At 44.8% G+C, this 19,845-nt stretch overlaps 1 protein-coding gene across 1 annotated transcript in view; it reads right to left on the minus strand.

Moving 5' to 3' along the window:
* glt1d1 (glycosyltransferase 1 domain containing 1) overlaps positions 1-17,144 on the minus strand; it is a gene marked incomplete at both ends in the record, with an annotated part of 38,870 nt that extends 21,726 nt beyond the window's left edge. The window contains 6 exons of the mRNA XM_080852930.1: positions 7,755-7,811; positions 9,606-9,642; positions 11,543-11,594; positions 13,015-13,120; positions 14,539-14,690; positions 17,077-17,144. Coding sequence (XP_080709056.1) covers positions 7,755-7,811; positions 9,606-9,642; positions 11,543-11,594; positions 13,015-13,120; positions 14,539-14,690; positions 17,077-17,144 — 472 coding nt within the window. The remainder of the gene's footprint in view (positions 1-7,754; positions 7,812-9,605; positions 9,643-11,542; positions 11,595-13,014; positions 13,121-14,538; positions 14,691-17,076) is intronic.
* Between the last annotated feature and the right edge of the window lie 2,701 nt (positions 17,145-19,845).

A 19,845-nucleotide genomic window follows, 5' to 3' on the forward strand; every position in this document is an offset into this window, starting at 1 on the left:
GACAAACCCTTGTCTAACCTAGATCAGTCAAGGTTTAGAGAAAGCAAGTTCAATTAATTAACCACCTGCTAAAAAAAAGAATCGCTGAGATGAATGCAAATCCAGACAGTGTGTTTTTTTTTTATGTATTTTCCTGTTCATCAAAAAAATGGAGAACGAAACACCAGTAGTGAAACTGCACTTTATGGACACGTCTCAGAGTGTGACCGAGCCCAGAAAATACAACCACTGCAGCACACTCACACACTCACACACACACACACACACACACACACACACACACACACACACACACACACACACCTGCCTCACTGTATTACACACATACACCCCTGCCTCAGCCCTTGAACAGCTCTCTCCTGCCCCCAGAGGCCTAAGTGTCTCTGGTGATACATTACTGTTACATTAAGCTGCGTTCCAGAGTAAGACGGCAAACTGCAAAGGGAATTTACAGCAGCCATAAAGCAGGAGAAACTCAGAACCTACCTTGGTTCCCATAACCAAACTCAGGGCCCTAATTTCGTTGAAATGATTCGCTAAGTTTGCGACACATGAACTAAAGCTATTAAGATTTAATAACTTGCCAAAATCATTTGGTTAATTTAGTACCATGAGTAAGATCCTCAAACATGGGTGGGCCAGCGCAATGCTCCCATGCGGCAGATGATAGCTTTAGTTAATGCGCGACTGTCTTTGCTCGTTGCTTTATTCATGCCGCGTCAATGAAACCAGGGCCCTCAGAGAACCTGCAAGACTTCTCTAATATGTTTGCTAGCTTGAGCCATTGTGAGGTGTCCTACTACTACAGCGATATGAAAAGGAGCTTGGCTGTGCTAAATGTCGGTAAGCTGAAAGGCTGTGTTGCGTGTTTTCCCCGTTATGGTGTTATTGACCTTTCTAGGCAGTCCCTCCCTCCCTTCCTCCGTCCCCTCCCTTGCTGCCTTGGAGAGAGAGCCCATAAACGGAATTGGTTCCCCTGACCTAAAAATGTTATTTTCGCCCAATTATTCACCATCCTGCAATCTTCAAAATTTTCTTTGAGTTTCCTCAAAGACTCGAAAAAACCCTAGCTATTTCCCCTCCGAGATGTGAGGAAACGCTGAATAGATGTGAACAACTATCAGAGGAAATTGAGGGGTGAAAAAAAATGAAATACTCTCATCCCGGTGAATGAGAAGAGAGAAAAGAGGGCCGAGTTTTGGTTGGAGAGTAAACAAGCAAGGTTCACATCTCAGATTTGAGGAGGACTGAAGGAAGCAAAAAAACCCATTTGGATAGATACAGACACACACACGCACGCACACACTCACGCACACACTCACAAACACATGCACAAACACACACACACGCACAAACACACACATACACACGCACACGCACACGCACACGGACACGCACACGCAAAAACACACACACACACACACACACACACACACACACACACACACACACACACACACACACACACACACACACGCACACGTGAGTTGATGCCAGGTGAAAATGTTCACTGTGTAAGACATGTCCTCTTATTGGCCCAGAGAGCAGATAGTAGCAAATATTGAGCGCTGCTGGGCCATGACAGTGCTTAGAAATAACAGAGTCGACAGTGTTAGAGTGGCTCAGGGGAAATATCTCACGAGCAATGAAACCAGGAACGCATTGTGAGTTTCTCGCTCTCTCTCTCTCAAACACACACACACACACACACATTATGCACACAGAGGGAGACACAGCTGTCAGCCTAGGTGGGGAAAACGCAGCAAAAGAACAAATACAGGGGAGAGGTAGGCGAAAAAAGGGGATCTCCTGAGACAGGGAAGCGATTCATCTTTGCATGCTAGAAAAAAAAAACACTTTGGACAAATCGTCTATCTGCTGTGAAGCTGACATGAGCGAGTGAGCAAACAAAAGAAAAGAGGGAGAGTAAGGGAGAGAGAGATAGAGAGACAGATAGAGTGAATAAGAGAGAGAGCGAGAGAGAGGTAAAATGAGAGAGGGAGAAAGAGAGATGTGTTTGTTCTGAGCGTGTCTCTTCTGTCCCCCTGCTCCATTCCTGAAGCTTTGATCTGGGAGGGCACCACTGCCACACACACACACACACACACACACACACACACACACACACACACACACACACACACACACACACACACACACACACACACACACACACACAAACACACAAACACACACACACACGCGCGCTCGCAGTGCTGCACCGTTGTTACACACCCTGTCAGACACTCGCTGCTCTGTTCATTTCCCCCTGCCATCAAAATGTCTGTTAGTGCGCAGATGTATGTACGGAAGAGGTGTGTGTACGGAAGAGGTAGGTGCACAATCCCCTCAAGGGAAGATAGAGAGAGAAAATGTCTCTCATTTCAAATCTGCTAGACTAGGACCCACTCACACTTGAATGCTAATATTCAAAGGTAAACTAAGGGTGCCTAAATGGATTGTTTAAACAACAGTCATAGACACAAGCAACATTCTAACTTAGACTGCAGAGTAGAAAAAAAAAACAATGAAATAACTGAATAAACCGGGCAAATTGGAAGACGGCAATGAGTTGTCTGCCATCTATCCTCCTCAAACAGAGACTCAGCCGAGTGCCTGACAGTTCAATTTAGATTATTCCCCCCCGGCGGCTTTTATCCGACTCCCATCAGACATCCTATTGCCAGAAAACCATTCAAACTCCAAAAAAGTCGCTGCCTAAAAAAAACCTTCTTCCAAAAAATCCTTGTGAGAGCAGCAAACGCAATCAGTGGTCTGGCAAGCCGATGCCGCGTATCAGATAATTGAGCTTCTTGACACTGTCTCTCGTGAAATTAGGGTGGCATGTTGCGTGACTGCTGACGTCTTCATAACAGAACAGAGCTTGGGATTATTAAATACATAACATCCCTTGAAAAAAATACAAAATGAATACTTACTGAGGTAAAAGGACAGTACGCCTTTGTAATTTCTCTGGAAACTCCTTTTGATTGCCCTAAGAGGCTAGTAGGCCCTAGAGAGGGTAGGGGTTGCATTAATAACTTCTTTTTGGGAATTGAAAATGCTGCAGGTGCACTTGTGTGAACTCTGGAAATACAAGTGTGGGGCTTTCATGACCTCAAATAGCGACAATGTCCAATTTCACAGTTGACAGATGACAACAGTAGGTCATCAGCAGGACATAAGCTACAGGCAAACCTTGAGATAAAGACAAAACAGGCTGAATTGCACTCTGTGGCACTGAGAGCCTGTAATAACGAATGGATATGAGAGGTCCCCTTTGGCACTTAAAAGACCTCTACATTTCCTTCAAGCAGCACTTTAAAATAAAAAATGATGTGTTTTTGCCTTTTGCAAGAGTGACTTCATGGTCGACCGGATCACGGCCGACTTTTGGAACAAAGTTATTAGACAACGGCATTTCCTCAGAATGCAGCTTTTTCCTTCGACTCAGCAGCTTTCTGAAAGCTTCTTCTGCATTTTATGAGTGTGTGTGTTTGTGTTTTTTTTATTGCTTGTCTCTGTTCCACTCTGCAACATGACTGACAGCCTTCTGGCAGTGTGGCAGAACTTTCCAGGGACCACCTGGCGTCACCTAGTCGTCTCTCACTAGGAGGCAGTCTACTTTGTGAATTCACCACCCCCCCCCCCCCCCCCCCCCCCCCACACACACACACGGGTGTACCATTCAAAACATCCAACACACACACACACACACCCTGCTCCACCTTCATGATCTCAGCCTCCAGCCCACTAAAGCTGGATGAGCCCCCCCAGGTCCACCCCCTTGCGTGCAGCAGAGGATCCCCACCCACCCGCCTGCCCACCTCCTCCCCTCTGTGCCGTTGGTGCCAGGCTGCCTCAGTGCCCTTCCTGCCTGCCCTCAGTCAGCAGGGTGCCCAGCAAGTGGGACGGGCACAAGCACGCCCACTGTGCCACTACCAGTGATCTTTCATCATGCCGCTGCTCAAAAGCACACACACACACACACACACACACACACATGCAGAAATCCTCTCACGCACACAGCTGTGTGTATAGATATGAGTGTGTGCACACAGACATGTCAGAGATCAAGAGAGAGAGAGGGAGAGGCAGAGAGAGAGAGAGAGATAGAGAGAGGGAGAGAGAGAGAGAGAGATAGAGAGGAAGAGAGAGAGGGCGAGAGAGAGAGAGAGATAGAGAGAGGGAGAGAGAGAGAGAGGAAGAGAGAGAGGGCGAGATAGAGAGAGGGAGAGACAGAGAGAGGAAGAGAGAGAGAGAGAGAGAGAGAGGGAGAGACAGAGAGAGGAAGAGAGAGAGAGAGAGAGAGAGAGAGAGGAAGAGAGAGAAGGAGAGAGAGATAGAGGAAGAGAGAGAGGGAGAGAGAGAGAGGGAGAAAGAGAGGGAGAGAGAGAGAGAGAGGGAGAGAGGAAGAGAGAGAGAGAGAGGTTAGATTAGAAGGGAGGAATAGAAAGAGGAAGAGGAGGAAAAGAGACCTGGAGAGGAGAGGGTGACGGCTCAGTGAAAGTGGAGTTCAGAGGGCTTGTGTGCCGTGTCTTGCACATCCCAAAAGCCACTGTGTACACAGGAGTACACCAAGATAAAAGCCAAGAAGTAGACATTTTGTGACTGCTCTACTTAAAGTCTAGTCTGCCTTATTCGTCTCATTGTTTGGGTACCATAGATAGATGAAAATCCCCCTTACTTTCCACTGACATCCTGCCTTCTTCAACGCATCAAGGACTCTGAAACACCAGCGTGGATCGTCAGCATGTTCCTCTACAGGCCATTTTGCCTCGCTAATGCCTCATTAATGAGCATTTGGAACATGTTTCAACTTCCTTGGTCACCAGCTTTGAAATGGCACAGAATACCGCTCTGGCTCTCGTGAGCACGGAAGGTCGAAATCAGACGGAAAGATGACAAGCTCAATCAGGAGACGCAAAGGCAACATATGCTGCTTTTGACTTCTTCTCAACAGCCCTTTGTCTGTTTATATTCTTCGCGGGAAAGGGAAACAAATGGTCACACTGCGACAAAAGAAAATATGCTTCAGCTTTCCGACAGTGCATGACTGCAGATGACCCTAATCAGTTTGCCCGATGACAAACTACCCCCACACGCATCTGTGCACATTCCCATAATGAGAGTCCGAGACCGGGCCAGCGCTTGTGACAGATTTCCTGATGCTGCTGTCTTTCATGCTCATATGGCATGAGACAGGCCACAAACAGAGCTGTCCAACTCAATCTCTGTCCAACGCCTCGGCCTGTCCTGGCAGGACCCAAGACAGCAGACAGATGAAATTCCCTTTTGGTACTACAAACTATGCCTGAGTGAATGTGATTAAGCCGCAGTTGTCTGGTCCTGCTCTGCTGCTCTTCTGCACGGTTTGGTGGTTGTGCTGTGCTGTGCTGTGCTGTGCTGTGCTGTGCTGTGCTGTGCTGTGCTGTGCTGTGCTGTGCTGTGCTGTGCTGTGCTGTGCTGTGCTGTGCTGTGCTGTGCTGTGCTGTGCTGTGCTGTGCTGTGCTGTGCTGTGCCTGTGCTGTGCTGTGCTGAGTTCTCCATCTTCTCCTGCTCTGTATACCTGACTGGACTCGTAAGTGACACTCTTTCTTAGCGGAGCACATTTCATTTAGCTAATCAAGAGCATTGCAATTACACTGATTTTAATCAAGTTTGTTGACTCAGCGTGCAGTCAGCGTTCTTTGGAAACAACAGGTAATGCGGTGAGCAGGTCACACATGTAAATCAGCAAGTTTCACGCCAGAGTCTAATTCTGACACTTACGACAAAGCCACCCTGCCTGGTGTATTTCTCACACACTGACAAAAATAAATGATGACAGTACAAAGCAGTTGAAAGCAGAGCCGTAATTACTACTTGTACACTGAAACAGGAGGAGGAGGAGGGGGGAGAGAGAGAGAGATTTGGCTTGGGCAAAATATTACAGATCATCAGCAACACAAGCGGAGCACAGAGACATGAAACGAGATAGAGACGGTTGAGAAGGAGGGAGGGATGGAGAGAGAGAGGGCTGAGTGTGAGAGTGAGAGAGAGAGAGAGGGAGAGAGAAAGAGAATGAAGACACGGCACACACTTGGCTGCGTATGTTTGAAAGTAGGAAGCAACATCAGAGTGAAGTCAGAAGGGGCTGGTGGGCGGGTGGGCGAGCGAACAGAGCGTAAAAACGATTCCGTGATAAGAGGCAGTGACCCCACTGCCAAGCGGCACGCTATCGTAATGTCGAGCACGTCCGCGGAGTCTTTGTTTCCCTAAACAGCAGCCACGAGCGCCCAGCGAGCACAAGCAGCCCCGGCTCCTGGCAGGCAGCGTGGGACTGGTGCAGCCCCCGAGGCCAGGACATGGCCGGGGTGTGTGTGTGTGAGCCACACAGGCCTCTGACCCCCCCCACACACCCACACAGAGCTGCATGTATTTTTGATGTCTGTGCGTCTGCAGGCCATTGGTGTGGTGGTGGGGTGGATCTGGAACAGAAGGTGGGTGGGCGTGTGGGCGGGGGGACCAGGGGGTGTGTGTGTGTGTGTGTGTGTAGGGGGGGGATTGGAGAGCAGGATGATGATGCATGGAGGTGTGTGGGCCGGTCATTCATCAAAGCTCACTAGCCTCCCTCTCGCTCTCACTTCTTCACACACACACACACACACACACACACACACACACACACACACATTCACCTAAACCCCCCCCCCCCCCCCCCCCCCCCCCCCTCCTGTTAGCGGATATGGCCTCGTCGCGCTCAATCCAGAGTGTGAAGGCCGCGGGCAACAGAGTGAAATGATGCCTTTCATTTAGCGAGCAGGGGAGACAGCGGGTGAGGCAATCAATGACCGGTCAGAGTGAGGGATAGAGACAGAAGGGCGGGGGGCGGGGGGGGGGGGGGGGGGGGATTTGGGGTGGAAGGCAGGCCGAGAGAGAGAGAAAAATTTGGAACATGCAGAGAAAATCATTAACGAGTGCATTTGAATAGAAAGAAAGGGGGATAACATGGAGGAGTCCATCCATTTAGCTTTCCAAAGTCACGTATGATACAGCGATCTTCCATGTGAACTGAACTTGTGACCTTGGCCTGGTAAGCGCCTTCTTCTTCTACAAGCTGCTGACCAGGAGCGGTGAAGGAATCCCAATGAGAGAAGTGGCAGAGCTCAGTGAGTGGCGGATGATGAAGTGGACGAGAGCGAGCGAGAGGTGAGAGAATGGGAGGAGAATAAGAGGTGAATACAGACTAACAAGCGGAGAGAGAGGAGGAAAGAAAGAGAGAGGGAGAGAGAGAAGGGGGGGAGGTGCCCAGCAGACAGGTTCTCACTGGCAGATTAATGCCTAGGCCTTACTGCCCTTTAGGGAGGACTGTACCAAAGCATTCATCACAAGATGCACTGAAATATAGACACCCTTACACACAGACACACACACACACACACACTTACGTTTTTCCCTCTACCTTTCGTTCTCTTTCTATCTCTCTCACACACACACACAGAGCATAATAAGTGAGTGGTGTATCTGTACTCTCTCTACTTTGCTTGCTTTCTCTCTCTCTCTCTCTCACACACACACACACACACACACACACACACACACACACACACACACACACACACACACACACACACACACACACACACACACACACACACACACACACACACACACAGAACATAATAAGTGAGTGGCGTATCTGTAGCAGGAGGAGGGGTAATGAGGGCTGTGTGACGGCTCTGGCATGAAACACAGCAGGCCTGCGACTGTACCTGAGCTCCTTAAGAACCCTCTCCAGCTGAAGTCTGAGGCAGCCCGGGTCTCAATGCCTGTAACAAAGAGGGAGAGAGAGAGAGAGAGAGAGAGAGAGAGAGAGAGAGAGAGAGAGAAAGGGGAAGAAAGGGGGAAAAACAAAGACAGAACAAGTAAATAAGAGATGAGACAAAGAGCCAGCAATAGAGAGAGTGAGAGGCACAGCACTGATTGTGTTTGTGCTGTATATAACCGGTCGTTCTAATAAAGCAAAACAAACAGCAAGAGGATAGGGAGACGCAGAAGGTGCAAGAGAGAGAGAGAGAGAGAGAACGCATTAGACAACCACATGTGCTCTCCTAGTAATTGAGGTGGTGATCACGGTTACACCTGTTGAGTGCCTATACACCCAGGCCAAAGTGAGCCTGTCTAACAACACCTGCCAGGGTCACAGGCAGCAAAACATTTAGCATTTGCCCGCACCGCCAATTTCCTGGAAAGGTCACGCCCAACACCATCCGTCTTCCACCGAGCACACCTCGGAGCACCGCTGCCGTGGCGATGTGCTTTGCATCTCTGCATCCCCCTCTCTCTCTCCCTCCCTCTCTCTCTCCCTCCCTCTCTCTCCTCTCTCCCCTTCTCTCCTTCAATCATCTTCATCTCCTCTTCCTCTCACTTCCCCTGTAATGACCTGCAATTAACCTTCATCATGGGGTGGCACATCACACAACGCTGACCCCGGGCCATCCTAACACCATTCAGAGTAATTAAACCCTCTTTAAAGTGGACCTTTGGATCCAGCTGATTTAAGACTTACAGACAAGGCCATTAAAAGTAGCTACTTGTGCTCTGGGATGAGAAGCGTAATGGACATGTGATTGTCGTCCTTTGTTCCGCATTGATGCTTTCACGATCACAATTTAGATCAATCACTGACCAAAGCGGTACTGTTGTAAAAGTGTGCAGGACTGCACAAAAACAACACGCTCTCACAGCACTTCAAACAAAGGAGCACTCAAAGCCCTTCACTTTTGAAATGACACATAAGGTAAATAGCTCAAAAATGCTAATGGGACAGTGTACTTCCTGACAATTCTTGGCCTTTGGTTTTAGCGTTTCGTCTTCCCCTTGTTCAGCTTTAAAGGTTACCGTGCCTCGGATGATTGTCAGCTGTTGAGTGAGCACTGATTGGCCGCTCTCAAATTCTACAGTTGGGTGAAGTTAAAGGTGGAGGTAAACCCAGTCACCGTTCTCTCCGTCTCCTTCTTTCTCCGTCTCTAGCTGTCTCTGTCTCTGTTGTCTTTGTCCCACTGGGATACTAGACAATGGCACTTGACACTAAAGCTCTCAAAGGGAGTCTCTCATTCTCTCTCCCTCACACTCACACACAGGCACAAACTCTCTCTCTCACACACACACACACACACACACACACACACACACACACACACACACACACACACACACACACACACACAGAAATACTCTCTCTCTCTATCTTTCTCACACACAAACACACACACACTCTTTCTTCCTCTCAATCACTCAGGCACCTTGCCTCTGCATTGCTGGCACAGTCTGGATAATCTGGCAGTGGACTGTGTGATGTCAAGAGAGCAGATGGCCCCGGTTTGACAGTAATATGCTCCCCATCATCGACAAGTGCCGGGGAGAGAGAGGAAAGGAGAGAAAAGAAAGACACAGAGAGAGATAGAGGGAGGGAGAGACAGGGATAGAAAGAGAGAGAAAAACAGAGAGGTAGAGAGAGAGTGAGAAGAGCAATGGAAGGATAGAGAGAGGAACATTTCCTCCATAGCTTGAGTGCTGGAGGCTCAGAGGCAGATGGTAAAAACTGAAAACTGAGTTCTCACCTTGTGGCTGGACACGGATTTTACTGCTCTCAGAGAGCTGTAATGAGCGACAGACAGACAGAGAGAGAGTGAGAGTGAGAGAGAGAGAGAGAGAGAGAGAGAGAGAGAGAGAGAGAGAGAGAGAGAGAACAGAGACAGAGAGAGTGATCAGAGAGAGAGGATGGGGGGGTCAAAAAAACACAAGAGATGAGAGAAAAATAGAGAATGATGGAGAGAAGAGGAGAGCAAAAGAGGGAGAAAGGGAGAAGAAAGAAACAGCATGAGAACAGCGAGAGGATAAAGACAAAGAGAAAAGAACAGTTGGCAGTTAATGATCTCAAGACCTACAAGAGCCTACGTGCTTTGCAGTGTTTTACTGAGCAGGGGTTGGAATAGGATCAGAAAGGGTTATCGCTGTACAAATGACAAGTGCGCATACAAGGCATACAAGACTTTCAATACTGTGAAAAAAGACCCTGTCATTTTAAACATTCTTGACTAGGCTCGTCTCCCGCTTAAAAGAATACGAAAAGTTGGGGGGGGGGGGGGGGGGGGGATATACTTGAATAACATATCTATTGCAGAGGAACATTTATTGGAAGCCTAATCTCATGAAATCAATACTGGCAAAGAACAAAGAAATGATAAAAAAAGTGTTGAATAAGAGATACAATAACAAAGGCAATATAATAGCAATATGTAAACGTCTGCCGGATCTGATGGGAGTCGTGTCAAGCAGATCATAAAAAAGAAAATTGGCTTGATGTTATCAACCACTTTTTTCTTTCTCTATGTAACAGTTTTTTTCTTTCCTCTGCACGGCTTTGTGCAACCGCTTTTCTACCCACGTCTCTCGTTCCCCCCCCCTCTCCCTCTCTCTCTCAAAGCGCTAAGCAGACCGCCAGCTCAGAGACACAGAGACAGAGATACAGTCATGATCCTCCATCTTATGCCAACACCTTACTTAGTGCAGGTGAGAAGGTGGGAGGTGGAATTCTAATCTGAGAAGAAAATGTGGCAATATCACATTATTTAATGCAGCGTCTTTATGGTGTAGCAGCCGAAGATATTGAGGCTTCAGCGCCCTTTTTATTTATAGTTTTGGCGACACCCTCCCCCCCTTCATCTCTCTAATAATGCTCCATTAATTTTATTCTGCGATACCTTCTCCCATTGCCTTATCTGTAATAGGGAATTACATGCAAGACATACCGACCCAGCATGACGTTCACCTGACCAGAGAATTAAAAAAAATCATACCGCATCTCACAAACACTAAACCCTCTTTTTACGGCCACGCAGAGAGAGCAGGAGGCACTGCGGGCAGAAAAAAAAGACCACAGCTTGGGCGGATCGCACAACGGGAGTAAATCTGCCCAGCTTTATGATGCGGGAGATAAGATCAGGGTAAGTTATGCCTCTATCCTGAGCCAGGTGGCGGTCAGGAGACTCTATGCATGGAAACGATTGAGGCCTGCCCAAGGCCAGCACTGCACAGCTAGTCAATTCAATACAGTAATGTCACATACAACAGATGTGCACTCTGATTGTAATGAATTGGGGGTTCGTTTTTTAGTGGTGGTTAGGAGGACTACTTCCACTGTCCTTAAAATGATGAATCCGTTTGATCTGTGCCGCTGAGAGGGGAAATGTTTCATATTCCAAACATATATTTCATTTATTCATTGTTTTTTGTTGCAAAGGTTGATGTGAGGACTTCTTAAGAGAAGGTAGCACAGGGTCAAAAACACACAAGTTTTCAGAGCATGTAATACAGGGAACCAACTCTAGGGGAAGCACTGATCCCTAAGATGACAGCCTCACATATGAAACTGCATTGCAGTCATAAAGACAGCATCTGTGTCAGGACTGTACATGAACTGCTTCATTCATCTCAAATCTGTGCTTCCTTTGATCACATGTTATTTATGAATGAGGGGCTTTGTGTAAATCCTCACCAAGAAGCTCTCCGCGTTCTCCTTCATCTGGGGTGTGAAGGCCACGGCGAACCTGCAGAGTTAAAAGGAAGCACTTAGAAGAAGAGTACATCACCTGGAAATGTCACGAGCGCTGAGAAGCATGTTGTTAGCGCTTTCCCTCCTCCTCTTCTACTTTACTTTTACAAAAAAAAAGTAATTCAATCAGAGAAACTGATTCCTGAACAGATGTTGGGTTGATGCGGTGAGTAAATGAACACAGAAATAAAAACAAAACAACATTGATTAAAGATGGTTGACTAAGAGGCATAGTGGGGTGTTAAAAATGTAAAAAAAAAAAAAAAAAAACGAAATAAATAAATAAACAAAAGAGCAGTTGCAGTCAAAAGAAGAAAAAAACCTTAAAGCCACAGTATGCAACTATTTGCTTTGAACTAATCAACTGGTTGCCACTTGACCATAGAAACATACTTCAAGAGTTGGCTTTTACACCCTACCCCTCTTACCCCCTAGCCTCCTTCCCAAAATATTTAAGTATGTATCTCAAAGCTTTGCCTTTGCCATGCCTACACAACCTCCCTCAATATGCTGCAAGTGAGAAGAGGGGGGTACAAGGGAGAAAAGACTCCTCACACACACCGACACCTCGAAACGTAAAAAGAGGCGAGAGGTGATGAGGCTTAAAATAAAAAAGAAGAAAGCAAGAAGAAAGAAGACAGACGTCAGGGGCATGTGTCTGTCTTAAGCTCTGCTCTTTCTTCTCTGAAATTAAAAAAAGTTCAAGTAAAAAGAAGTGTGATTCTGAGTGCACAGGGCCAACAACTAGTTTGTGGAGTGTATGTGTGTGTGTGTGTATGTGTGTGTGTGTGTGTGTGTGTGTGTGTGTGAGAGTGTGGGGGGGGGGGGGGGGGGTCGACTGAGTGGAATGATCAAGAGCGTCTCTGTGGAGGCTTCCTCAGCAGGGGGCCACTCGGGCTGCCGTGTTTGAAGTGCTGGGGGCCCGAGATTGCGTTGGCGCTCCTCGGAGGCAATTACCTCTTTTTAAAGTAACCCAGATACCCAGAAAAGTGCTTGCGTGGGTTCTCTTCGGTGGGAATCCACCCTCAGCCAGTAAGCTCCATGGATACACTTCCAGCCTCGGCCAGAAACCTCCATCAGCTGTGATGAAGATCCTACCTTACCAGGTATCGATAAGCCTTGTGAAGTCAGAACGGAGTATGTGTGTTTTGAATGTGTGTGTCTGTACAACATATTGCTTTAGGGTATTTGTTTTAGGCACGTCAGACTGGGGATGGGTTTGTGTATGTGTGTGTGTGTGTGTGTGTGTGTGTGTGTGTGTGTATGTGTGTGTGAGTATATTACAAGAACAACTCAGTTGTCACACAATTTTCTGTTGAGGTAGAAAAACATCTCAAGATATTCTCAAGCTTTCAAGATGCTTCCCCAGTCATTCCCATTCCCATTCCCGTTGTGTGAAGAACATTTGACTTCACCTTGCTTTTTTCAGCACACTCTCCATCACCGCCCGCTTGCTCTCATCTTTCACATCTTCATTGACATCTGTCCCCCCAAAGACAATGCCGACGGGGACATGGATGTCTGTAGCCGCGGAGAAAAAAAAAAAAAAGTTAGTTTTGGAGGGAAGAAAATGAAAAAGAGAAAAGAGAAATCCTGCACTCCAATACTTTTACACTTCGTTCTCTCCTCTTTCTGAACTTGTCAAGTTTGAAATCCAGCTGACAGAGGAAGTCCTTGAAGCATGAGATGAGATGTTTACACTAGGAATGGAAAGCAGTCATCCACATTTTCAATTCACAGAATTTGAAGGGACAAAGATATGTGCTTTTTGTTTAAAAATAAGTGAGGGAAAAATCTGAGCAGATTTGTATTGGCAGTAAATGTATCGTAATTATATCTGTGATATTAACAATTAAAAAATCAAGTTATTAACTTTACAAGAATATTTCCACTTTTTAAGTGAATGTGCATTTGTTTAAACATTGTGCAATTTTTTCTTAACAAGATGTATTCACTTAATCCCAGACAATCTTTTTAGGCACACCCACACAACAAACAATTATCTTGTAGTGTTGACTCTGTTCCAATCTAAGTACAACGTGGGAGAACCACAGGTCATCTCCCTAATCACTGGGCGAAATAAGTATGCATACGGAGATATTTTAACTGGATACTTTCAATGACACGCTGCAGATACAGGGCATAATCAGTCCATATCCGCAATATGAGAAATATTGGGAATATCTGGTGGCATTCATAGTCAAGACATGTTTTCTCTGTTGTGAAAGGCATTTAGTTACCTTCAGGTCCTTGAAGATTCCAATTAGGATAATGTAGGCAAATAATACAGTGTGTACACATGGGCTTTAGTTTTGAAATTGACCCATTCCTCACCGTTTATTAAACAGGGGTACCTGTATGAATGCTTTTGTGTTAAGTTCAACTCTAACAATCAAAAGCATATTTTGTGGATATTAAGTTGTGCTTCAACCCACGTAACTACACCACATCCTGGCAGCTATCCAAGTTTACATGGACGACATGACAACACTTACAACATGTACCCGCAAACTCATGTTTATGAGTTGATTGTCACATATAAGGCCTTTTAAACAAAGCTTCCTTATCTAGCTTATCTAACGTATCTGCTTCCTTATCTATGTGATTAGAGTGAAAAAGAAGAAAAATTGGAAAGTGATGTAGCCAAGCTGTTGGAGCTCTGCAAATCTGCACATGGGGGATATCACAAACAGTACAGAAAGCACCATATTCAAAAAGATTGGTCATGGTAATGTACAAATAAAATGAATTATTATTATTATGGTGTGGATGATTTAAAGATGACCTTCACCCCAATAAAAGATGATGTGCAAAAAAAAGCCATGAATATATGTACAAAACTGTATTTTGTCTTTCATATTTAAATTGAAATATATTGCAATAATAAATACCTTGTCAAATTGTGTGTGTGTGTGTGTGTGTGTGTTGTGAGTATTCACCAAGAAGAAATCTGCCTCCTTTGTACAGATGAATGGCAAGGGCCGCTTCGAACTGGGGCTCTTGCATCGCTAGGTCGGTCACATCTGATCGGTCTTTGATGTCCGCAGAGTTGTGGAGAATGCACGTGTGTCCAGCTGCTTCGATGTGACTCCTGGAATACACATTTGCCGTGACTGCTATGCTAATACTGAGAATTATACTACAGAGGGAGGCTTTGGGAATCTGATAAAGCGCAATACAAAATAAAGATATTATTATTTATTATTAAACCATAGACTAAACTACTACAATTCAACTCGGGGTTACCAAAGAAAGTCAGGGTCGACAAACACCTAACGCCTGATGTTAAAAGGTACTACGATGGTGAATAAAATGTCAGTTAGTTGACTCGTGTAACTTGAGTTCGTGCGTGTTCACATAAAAGGGGTGAGTTTGCCAACACAGGCCAAGTCTCATGCACCACAATTTGCACTAAAATCTTAACACCATGGCGACCAAAAAGGTTAGGCTATGTTCTATAGCCTATTTTGTTCCTAATTTTAAATATGATTGAGGAGACAAGACGTGTACAATAGTCTATCTTAATCTAGTATCTGAAAACTATTAGGATAATGTAGGCTTATTATACAGTGTGTACACATGGGCTTTAGTTTTGAAATTGACCCATTCCTCACCGTTTATTAAACAGGGATACCTGTATGAATGCTTTTGTGTTAAGTTTAACTCTAACAATAATTTCAACATTTCAGTTGGCTACACATTTTACAGTGAGTGCATTACTCCAGCAAGTGGCACTGGAGACATCTGGCCCAAGCAGCTTTGACAAAGATACTGTAGCGTTGGTGGATTCTTCGAAGAAGACCATTTGCTAGGCTTGTGTCATTTGGCTACAAGCCTTTTTATTTTGAAAAGCATACAGGCAGGAAACACTAATACACACTGAGAGAAATGAGAAGCAGGTCTAGCTTTTACACAACAAAAACAGTGACAGTGCCAGTGCCAGATGTATGCAAACTAACACATGGACAAATTGATAATTGTTATACACCTTAACACTGGAAACAAATAGGAGACACAAGCAACATTCTAATAATGGAACATTTACACAAATTAAACACTGGCATTCTTAACCGCACAGCATGCTGGGAGTCACTTACAGAACATGTGGAAGATTCACTAACACCCTGCTTGTTATGATACTAAATTCCCTCAGATGAGAGTCTTTACACCATTGCCTTGCAGAGTGAGCCTCTCACAATCAGTACACCTATGTCTATTTGTTAACAAAGGGGCAGTAACAGTAGGGAGACACCAATTTAAGCATGAAGATAACCTGCTTGCAGAGGTGGAAAGTAACTAAGTACATTTGCTCAAGTACTGCACTTGCGTACAACTTTTAGATACTATACTTTAGTAATTCTATTTTATGCTCCTCATATTTCCACTTCACAACATTTAAGAAAGAAACATTGTACTTTCTACTACACTTCATTCATTTGACGGCTTAAATTACTAGCTACTTTTGATTTGAGTAGTATAACAAGCCTTTAAAAAAACAACACATTGTTAAAGATTCTACTAGTGGGTTTCCAACCTTTAAGGCTTCTGAAGTCTCACAAAAAGCAATGCGTCACATTTGTTAACAGTTCTTAACAGCTTCACCAAATAGTGCTTTTCCCCTCTAAACTTCTCACATGGTAAGAAATCAATTTTTGTATTATTCGTATTCTTTATTATTCTCCCATTAATCATCTCATGACCCCTTAGATTTATCTGGCATCCCTTTATATAAAGTAGTTCAAACTAGCTCCACCTCCAGCAGCTACAGTAGCATGCCCCACACACGGATGCTTCAGTATTGATATCTAATGATGCCATAATAGGCTAATATCAGTCGGTACTGATATGGTACTTTTACTTCCATACTTTAACTACATTTAGCGGCTAGTCCCTATTTACGTTTACTTAAGTAGGATTTTTCATGCAAGATTTTTCCTTGTAATAGAGAAGCCTATTTTCACATTACTGTATTAGTAAAGTTGCGTTTATTTAAGCAAAGGATTTGAATACTTTCCTTCCACCAGTGTCTGCTCGGAGCAGTACAGAGATGCACAGTAAATTGCCAGGACAGCATAGCCTCGGGTAAACGGCACCTAACGTATAAAGTTACACCCGTCGCCTCAAAGTTACTCTTTAGGTTAACTGTATAAGACAAAAACCTCACTCATAGTACAGCCCTCTGGATAGGCACCACATTATAGGTCATACTGTGTAAGCTAGGTGAGAGTGCACGTATTAAGCTATTAGAGGCTATAAAGCCGGCTAATAGCTATCCCCATAAGTATTTCTTGCTTTGGCGTTATTGGATTATGAACAGCTTAAATTGTCGTCAACCCATTTAATATGCTTCGGTTTAATAAACGACGTATAGGGCACGTGCAATGAAGGTGAAACAGGGATAACATGATCTACCGTTCACAGCACTTACTTCCTGATGCTGTTACTATACTAGACAGCAAGCGTGTACAGTAGCCTACCTTATTCTTTCGGCAGTTGTACAGTTCCCAGTCTTTGGACTAAGGCAGGCTAAAAACAGTAATCTCATGGCGAAACCAAATAGGCAACGTTAGTGTCTTACACTGACCATATTTTCAGCGATGGAAACATGCCACGTAGCATGCTCCTGCTCTTTCTTGTTTTGACAAACACGCATGTTTGTTTTTAGCGTACGTCCGCCTATGATTAAATTCCCCTGGAAACGCGGAGCGTCGTCCTAATTTATTAAGAGGCTGGCCGTTCCAAACTTAACTCAAGCATGGTGCAACATGTTTCTGATGACTTATCTCCCTCTTAGAGAAACCTGTTATGTTGAACGATTCTTCTAGTTTCATTGGCGCAGGTAGGCAAATAAACGATGATTTTTCGAATGAGGTCACATGATTCAAACACTGAATGAAATTGAGGAACTAATCTATCACAGTCACCTAGGACTAGCATGGATGACTAGCCTACAATGGCTTGCACAGTGCAGGAGAATAATTGTGACATCCAAATAAACAAAGCTCTATTACAAGCTGATATTCAGTATTTCCTTAAGCGTCAAAAGTAGAAATTATTTCAAAGTACTCCTTCAAACATACAAAGCCCTAAATGGCTTAGCTCCAAATTACCTCAAGGAATTAGATGTTGCCCACCAAGATCTCTTTGTTCCCTGAGTGCAGGTCTTCTTGTAATTCAAAGAATATCAAAAAGCACAATAGGAGAGAGAGCCTTCTGCTATCAGGCCCCTCTCCTGTGGAATCATCCTACTGCTTCCATTCGAGAGGTAGACACCCTTTCTATATTCAAATTGAGACTTTTTAGCGCATCCCGTTGTCATGAATAATGCATCAAAAACTCGTCACCTGTTGCAACATAATTTCTTCTTGTTAGCCATGTTGTTGTGTTTAGCAGGAGTGGGCTACAGGCAGTGGATGCTGTACTGTGAAGGAGGCCTTTACAGATCCCGGATACGGCATGTGGCGCTTGTTATGGCTATCGCCAGCCAGTTGAAAGTCCTCTCTATGGCAGAGGTGGTGCAGACACACACACTCTGAAATGAACCTCTGCATTTAACCCATCCAGGGAAGTGACACACACACACAGTGAAGTGAAGTAACACTAACCCGGAGCAGTGGGCTGCCATTGGCGGCGCCCGGGGAGCAGTGATAGGGGTTAGGTGCCTTTGCTCAAGGGCACTTCAGCCGTGGATGTGGGCATGGGAGAGCAGTGGTCTACCATTTCCCCCGCCCACATTTTTCCTACTGGTCGGGGATCGAACCAGCCACCCTTTGGTTTCCGGCCTGAAACCCTAACCAGTAGGCCACGGCTGCCCAGTTGTGCACTGCTATTGTATAATGCCACTCTTACTATGCTTGTATAACTAAAAAAAAACATGCACCAAGCCAGCCAACATAACTAAACATTACACATCACAACTAACCACATATACAATTCCCAATATTAAATCAAACTTGGCTACAGTCATGTTGTACAGTGAAGGAGGGCCTTCACAGATCCCGGGTACAGCATGTGGCACGTCTTGCTATCCTAACTAAAATCTGCATGGACCATGCCAGCCAGCCAACCATAACTAAACATAACTCATCAAAACCATTCCCATACAGCTTGCTGGGCAACCTCTTCCTCCCCCTCTCCTTTATATCAGATTATGCTAATACTGATAATGCTATTAACTAACTTACTATTAATTGTTTACTTAACCTAAACTCTTTATCTGTTAATCAAATTGATGTTTACTGACCAAATCTTTGCTCGCAAATGCTGATAGCTGTGGAAACGTTCCTCATCACCAAATTCATCAAGTACAAATACACGTATTGGCAGGCAAACTCTACCCACTCACTTTGTATCTTTCTTCCCTCCTAGTCAAGACTACTGTATCTTTGCTGTGGTATGATGCTGTAGTCTCTCCACCTGATCTACCTGCAGAAATCGTCGACCTACAACCAACCCCACCAAACTGTAGTGCACTTATTCTTACCCATACTCTGTGCTTGCATTTATCTGAAATGTAAAATACTGCTTCCATCGACATCGTTTTCTGTTTCATTACATTTACCACATGTATGATAGCATGCTCATCCTGATACGTTTATGATTAAATCTGCCATGTTTCTGAGTGTGTGTGTGTCGTCGTCCCCCCCCCCCCCCCCCCCCCCCCCCTTATAGGCCAAGGGCTCTGTTAAGCGCCTCAAGACATTTGTATTGTTTTGGTGCTATAAAACAATTAATTGAATAGATAAGACATTGTGCTTACATTTAAGTAAAGATTTATTTTTTTCAAGCACAAATAAAGCACAAAAAAACAAGACGTGCTGTGCTACAACTGTAGCGTTATCTGGTCTCACCTACTTGGGCTAGGTTGTTGGGTATATGAGTACTCGCATGTGACAGTGAGAGGTTTGGCCACTGTGGGAAGTCCCCAACTGATAGCATGAGGATTTTAACATCTTATATTATACATAGACAGCAAGTCTTTCAAAGCTTCCTATGCCAACTTCTAGTTATGTTAGACAGACGGTTATGTCAAGCAAGCCCGAACATAGCAACAAGACAGCAGACTTCAGAAAGCTAGAAATAACTTGAAATAAACTTGTTTTTCTTAAAAATCCAAGAATGTCAAAATTTGTCTTAATGAGTCAGAAGGGATTGAGCATCATGGAAAAGTCTCCGAACTGTATGTACCTTAAAACAGAGAGAGAAGTTTTCATATTTGATTAAATCTTGAGATTTTCCTATAGACA

This window comes from Sprattus sprattus (assembly GCF_963457725.1).
Source record: "Sprattus sprattus genome assembly, chromosome: 15".
Lineage (NCBI taxonomy): Eukaryota > Metazoa > Chordata > Actinopteri > Clupeiformes > Clupeidae > Sprattus > Sprattus sprattus.